Here is a 6,477-nt window from a genome sequence, read left to right on the forward strand (position 1 = left end):
TTTCCCCCCACCTTTCCCCAGGTCCCATGGTCTCCATCAGTCAGGCACAGCACCAGCTGCCCAGCTGCCCTTCCTAACTGTCCTCTGTCCGGCCAGGGCCTGATAACAGCTGATTAGGGCCCCTGGGAGGGGCTGGGACTTTCCTGCCCCTCCCTCCTTCCTGCCCCAGCTCCCAACCCAGCTTCTAAGCACCGGGACCCTTGTGGGTCCCTCTGAGACCTTCTAGGTCAGCCACCCCCTCTTAGGTGGGGGGAAACTGAGGCACAGGGGTGGGTAGAGAGCTGCCTGATGATCCACAGGGTGGGGGAGGGGGGCACAGACTTGTCTTCTTCCCACCAGCACCAGGCCCGGAGCCACGGCTTGGACATGTGTGCTCCACGTTTGACCTGGTGACAAATAAGGACAAATAAGGATGACAGTGACACCACCTCTGTGTGGGGGGCCTGTGCTGAGCCCTTGAGGACCGCACACCTGGGAGGCTGTCCCCATCAGCCAGGCACGGGGTGGGGGAGGGAGGATTCGGAGCCCAGGCTGCCCCTCCTAGGGCCCAGGAGGCCTGGGGTCACCCTGTATGGAGGGCGGAGGCAGGTCTGGGAAGACCCAGGTCCTCTGACTCTGGGAACCCCAGTGCCATCCCTGGGTCCCACTTCTGGGCCCCCACCTGTCCTGGCTCAACTCACTCCAGCACTGGGGACCTCTCTCCCTACCTGCACCCCATCACATGGCTCCCTGCAGGGCCCTTAACACCCCCAGGGTTCCAGCCTGCTGTTGAGAAAGAAACTCAGAATTCCATCCCCTCGATGTCCCCTTGATATCTTTGTGACACGGTGCTGTTTCTGTTCCCACTTGACAGGAGGGCAAACTGAGGCATGGGGCATGGGAGGGGTGTGTCCTGCCCGAAGTGCTCCCTCCCTGGGGATGCCCTCGTGGCCCAGGACGGGGTGAGGGGCCCTGTCGCCCAGCATAACTGGGTCATGTGGGCCCACATGTTGGGAGGACACCTGGACAGTCCCAAATCTAGGACTGGACCCTCCTCCTGGCTCCCACCCCTGGCACCAACAGCTCACCCACTCAGACTGTCCTCTGGCCCGAGCCCTGACCCTCCCAGATTGAGCCGTGCTCACTCTTACCTGTAGTCAGTATCTGGGTCTGGTTTTCAGGGATACAGGGACACCCCGGGTGTAAGCTCATGCCCTGCCCTGTTCCTCTGCCCCACCCCCGGCCTGCAGCATCTCAGGTCTGCAGCTCCGGGACTCCAGTGCCCAATTCTTACCCTCCCACCTACCTGATCCCCTGAAATACCCCTCCCTCCACACTCCATCCAGCCCAAGGCCATGTTGTACAGGCTTAAGAAAATTCTGGAAGTCATCACCCCAACAACAGATAGGAATGATCCCTGGTGGGACAGGGGAAGGAGGTTTCTTCGTAACATGTATGTATCCTTCAAGGGTTTACAGTGGGCATGCTCCACGTTTGTAATTAAAAATGATTCAAGACTAAGAGGAATAATGAGTAGCCTTGGCCCCTCCCCCATTACGTAGCTTCAAGTCAGAGTCGGAAGTTGGGGGAGAGCCTGTGTAGAGCCAGGGCCCTGGTCCCCAGGGCTCTGCTGGGTGGACCCTCAGTGCCCCTCGGTCCCCAAGTCTCGGCGGGGATGCAGGAACAGAGGCCGGTGGGGCTGGGGAAGGACTTGGAAACACAAAGGAAACTCTTACCTCAGTGGTTCTGGAGCCTCACCTGACATGGAAATCGGTTCTAGAGGATTAACGTCAAAGTATGTCTGTGTGTGTGAGTGCACACACATGTGCATGAGTGTATCTGTGCCTGTGTGTGCAACAATTCAAATCTTCAATCTGTAAACACAAACACCTCCAACTTTGCAAAGCCAACAAAACAATTTTCAGCAACTGTGGAAGACAAAGTGTTAATGCAGTCATTTCATTGAATACCTTAAAATGACGAAAAGAAACCGAGGACTCCAAGAGCCTCACTAACAAGGAGAAGCAGAGCTGCTGGAGGAAATGATCTGTTAGACAAACACAGGGAGTGTTCACCTCCCCTCACCCCAGGAATGAGATAAATGCAATCTGCAAAATGAAACAGCAAAAGGATGCTACTCATTACAAGAATTTCAAATGCTGAATATGGATGATGCCTTTTTGCCCACAGTGTAGTGTATGATACATTGATTTGATTATGTTTTGTGTATTACATGTATTACACTATGTGTCTTGTATCATGTTTACATTATTACACTTCGACATGATATATTACGTCTCACATTTGTATCCAGTGTGTTTCACATTGTGTCACGGTGTTGGATTCAAAGAAAACCAGAGCAACAGGGGAAAAGAGACCCCAGTACAGAACTGGGCGCCATTCCGAAGAAAGCAGGGACAAGTGGGGATTGTAGCCAAGGAGCAAGGGGTTGGTGGTCAGAGAATTTCCAAGAGGAGACAGCAGGTCTGGGGGAATTCTGTTTAAACCACCCTAAAGAGGCTTCTACTGACACATCCCAGGGAGATGAAACCTAGGGCGGGGAGAGAGGGGTTTTGATCAGATATCAAGGGAGATTGGGTACCAAGGGCAGGGGTTCTTGCTAAACCAACTCAGCAGGGTTCTTGGTAAAATGGGAGATAACCAGGAAGGGCACAGTTGGGCCCAGGAGAAGGTTCAGGAGCCTGACTAAAGTTTGATCAAGCAAAGAATCTCTGTCATTGGCAGTTATGAGGGGAGTGCTGTGATGTGCACGGGTAGGAGGAGACAGGGGAACAGCCTTTCTGGAAATGATGTAGCAACGCCCCCGGGGGTTGTCCGGGAATTTGCTCCAGAACACAATCACCAATAAGGAGACGGTGCTAGAATGCAGATCGAAAAGCAGCCTTGTTCATAAGTAGGAACACACTCCCAATAAAAGCCAGATGGGAGATAGGGGAAACGGGCGTGACTGTGAGATGAAATGAGACAATCGTGGGGGGTGCAGTCCTCTGGGGACTGAGATCTGACAATAGCAGGGGACGGCTCTTCCCTTTAGGAGATGTGTGCTCTATACAAGCCATATGCAGAGAAGTGGGCCTGGGTGCAAGGGGCAGGGCAGGGCCATCCCTACAGCAAGGCAGATGCTCAGGGCCCAGGGACCCACAGAGAGGGTGGCTGCACCTGGCTGGGCCCTGGACCCTTTCCTCTCCCTCAGCGACACCCACAGCCAGAAACACAGCGACGACCACATCTGCTTTCCATAATCTTTAATGAGCGTTAGTGCCCACTGCCTGCTCCCTGGGCTCGGGGCAGGGGCGTCAACAGGGGGTGCTCAGGGCAGGGGGCCAGGGAAGGTGGGGAAGGATGCCGCCTCAGCAGGAAGCAGCGGTGTGGGGACAGGAGGGGACTGGCTTCTCCGCTGACCCAGGTGGCAACCCTGGGGACCGGGCTCAGGGCTCCTCGGGGACGTACTGGTGGATCCAGTCCAAGTAGTGCGTGATGCGGGTGTAGATGCCTGGCCGGTTGGGCTGAGCACAGCCGTTGTCCCAGCTGACCACACCCGCCTGCAGCCAGGTGCCATTCACCTTGCAGACCAGGGGCCCTCCGGAGTCGCCCTGGGGAGGGGAGGGGTCAGCGGTGGCTGTGAGGCCTGGGCGGCTGGGGGCTGCAGGGGGACGCGAGACCCACCTGGCAGGAGTCCCTCTTGCCATTCCCGGCACAGAGCATGTCGTCCCGGACGATCGGGATGTTGTTCCCTGTGTACAGGCCAGTGTGGTATTTCATGTCACAGATGCTGTTTTCCACGACGGGGACCTTCACCTGCTTCAGGGGAAATGGCGGTGGCAGGGGTTCTGGGGGTGAGAGGAGAGGAAGGATGCTGCATCAGGAGAGTGTGGGATCACCGCCCTGAGCCGGCCGGTTGGGACCCTGTTCCCCAGAGGAAACCCCAGGTGGTGGAGCCGCGATGTGCCCAAGTCCCCCTCCAGCGGTCCCTGACACTCACGTCCCCTGTGCAAGTTGCCCCAGCCTGTCACCCAGCACTGAGTCCCCGGGCGAAAGGTCTCCGAGGCAGGGGGCAGGGTGACCGGATGGACGTGGCTGGAGATGTTCACGGGGTCCCCAAGCTCCAGCAGGGCGATGTCCGCCCCGTTCTCAACTATGTAGTAGTTGGGGTGGGGGATGACCCTTCTGATGGGCAACAGCTCGTCCTGGTAATAGAGGTGCTGCTCCCGCAGCTGCACCCTGAGGACTGTGGGGTCTTGGACTTGCCTGGGGAGAGAGAGGGCCACCTACTCAGGGGCTGAGCCACCTCCGGCACACCCAGGAGCGTGAGTAGAGCCCCAGGCCCACCCCTACCCGCCAGGCCCTGTGGAGACTCACGGTCCGACGCAGTGGGCCGCGGTCAGCACCCACCAGGGGTGGATCAGGGAGCCCCCGCAGATGTGTTTCCAGTACTGGGTGCTGAATCTCAGGCTCACCTGCCAGGGCCACTTGCTCCCAGGGGCCTCCCGTCCCCCTACGATGCCTGCTCGCTGCAGGGCCTGGTCTGGGGCTGGGGCAGGAAGGGCCTTCAGGACATGACACGACCCAGCCATCGGGCTCAGCCCTTCCCTGTGCCAGCACCACCCTGGGCTTCTCTGAACCCACCCACCCATCCCTGGGCTTGTGGGGGGTGGGGTGAGGGGACAGAGACAGAACGGGCCCAGGGTCAGGACTCACCAGCGGTCGCATGGACCAGGCTCACCAGGAGGGTCAGCGCCAGCACCAGCAGATGGAGCATCTGGAAGGAGCGCGGAGGGGCAGCTGGAGCTTGGCTGGGGGTCTGTGGGGTTTGGGTTCTGTGGGGTGGGGTGTGTGTGGGGTGCGGGGTCTGCAGGGTGTGGGGTCTGCAGGGTATGGGGTGCAGGGTGTGGGGTGGAGGTGGAGTCGGGGCCCCTGGTGATCAGGGGCTCTGTCCAGGCCAGGGGGTCTGGGGCCTCAGTGCTCCGGATCTGAGGCTCGGCCACCCTGCTCCACAGTGACACCCAGATGTTGGGGTCCCGCTGGGGGTTCTCACCTCGGTGGGCCCAGCTGCTTTTGCCCAGCCCTCTCTCCCTGCCTCTTATCCTCACAGAGCAGGACAGGGTCAGGGGAGGGATGCTGGTCATCCAACCCAGAGGGAGGAAGTGGATGACTCAGACCCAGTGCCCGAGTCCCTCTGGCCAGGAAGGGGCCCTGCCACACATCCCTGCCCCCCACCCTGCGATGGCAGAACCGATTCCTCAGTGAGGTCAAATAACGTCCATCTCTGGGTGTTATCTGAGCAGTTAACTCTGCCATCAGTGGAACCTTATTATCTGGGGATCTGAGTGCCATCCGCAGAGGGAAGTGAGGGGGAGACGACAGGAGAGGCCAGTGCCAGCCTTCGCTGGACACTCCCCACCAGGCCCACCACCCCTGTCCCCGGTCCTGCAGTGCCAAGGCGACCACTGTACTTGTCCGTCCATCCGCCCCACCTCCTTACTCTCCCCTGAGCCTGCTGGTCACCCTTGGCTTCCAGCCCACTGCCCCACCTCAGGCCTCCCTCTAGCAGACGGTGCTCACTTATTCTCTCAACAAACTGGTCCCAGCGCCTCCAGGTGCTGCATCCGGGTCCCATGCACCGGATTGATGGAGATGGGACCCTAGGAGACCACGGTGGAGGAGGCAGGGACAACAGGTGACACCCTGGTGCCCAGGGCCCGCCAGGGGACTTGGCGGGGCTTAGGGAGCACAGAGGGCCGCACCTCCAAGGAAGGCTCTGATTGGCTCAGCCCTGGGAAGCAGACCAATCAGCAGCTCGAGGATGTGATTGCTCTGACTGGCTAACATTGGACCAACACCTGGCCAGACCGAAGGGGGTGGGAGGGGGCTAGGTGATGGGAAGGAGTTAACAGATCCCACATGGGTCCCCCTGAAGACCCTCTCAGGTGAGTATCCTTAGTACACAAGGACCACCTCCTCACTCTTGCAACCCAGTAATAACAAAAAGTTTAAGTCCCTCATATAAAATCAGTAATAACCAAATAAATAAACAATTCATTGAAGAAATGTAAATGACCATGTGCACATTAGAAAGATTTCACCTAGTTAATAACGAAAATGCAATATAAACTGAGCGATCATCTTGGGGGTCACGTTTGCAAGGTTTCTGAGACGCAGTTCCCTGTGTTGCAAGGTTGTGTCCCACGTGTCCCACGGGCTTGGGAAGAGATGCTGTTGACAAGTGGTGTCGTCAAGGGCCTTAAAACAAGTGATCTCTTGACCTTACTGTGGATTTCTAACTGTGGAATGAGTGAGTGACAAGTGAAGATCATGGGTGCATTCAGCTCCAGGGTAGCCCATGGGGAGGTCTCTGGCTGAGGCTGTGGTCTTTGGGGCCAGACACGGGGGTCCTGCTTCCCCAGGCGTCGCAAGCCACTGGCCTGAGGTGGGACCTGAAGTGAGAAGGGTCAGGGGGAGGACTCCCAGGGAGGAGCC

General features: G+C 58.2%; 1 protein-coding gene across 1 annotated transcript; it reads right to left on the bottom strand.

Annotated features, from left to right (window-relative positions):
• Nucleotides 1-3,428: 3,428 nt before the first annotated feature.
• Nucleotides 3,429-4,759, bottom strand: LOC309973201 (tryptase-2-like; the record flags this gene model as incomplete). Its single annotated transcript, XM_082857236.1, has 5 exons — nt 3,429-3,593; nt 3,667-3,830; nt 3,983-4,248; nt 4,360-4,531; nt 4,699-4,759. The coding sequence occupies 5 exons, from the start codon at nt 4,757-4,759 to the stop codon at nt 3,429-3,431; spliced, it is 828 nt and encodes a 275-aa protein (XP_082713362.1).
• Between the last annotated feature and the right edge of the window lie 1,718 nt (nt 4,760-6,477).

This window comes from Leucopleurus acutus (genome assembly GCF_964270905.1).
Source record: "Leucopleurus acutus genome assembly, chromosome: 16".
In the NCBI taxonomy this organism is placed as follows: Eukaryota; Metazoa; Chordata; class Mammalia; order Artiodactyla; family Delphinidae; genus Leucopleurus; species Leucopleurus acutus.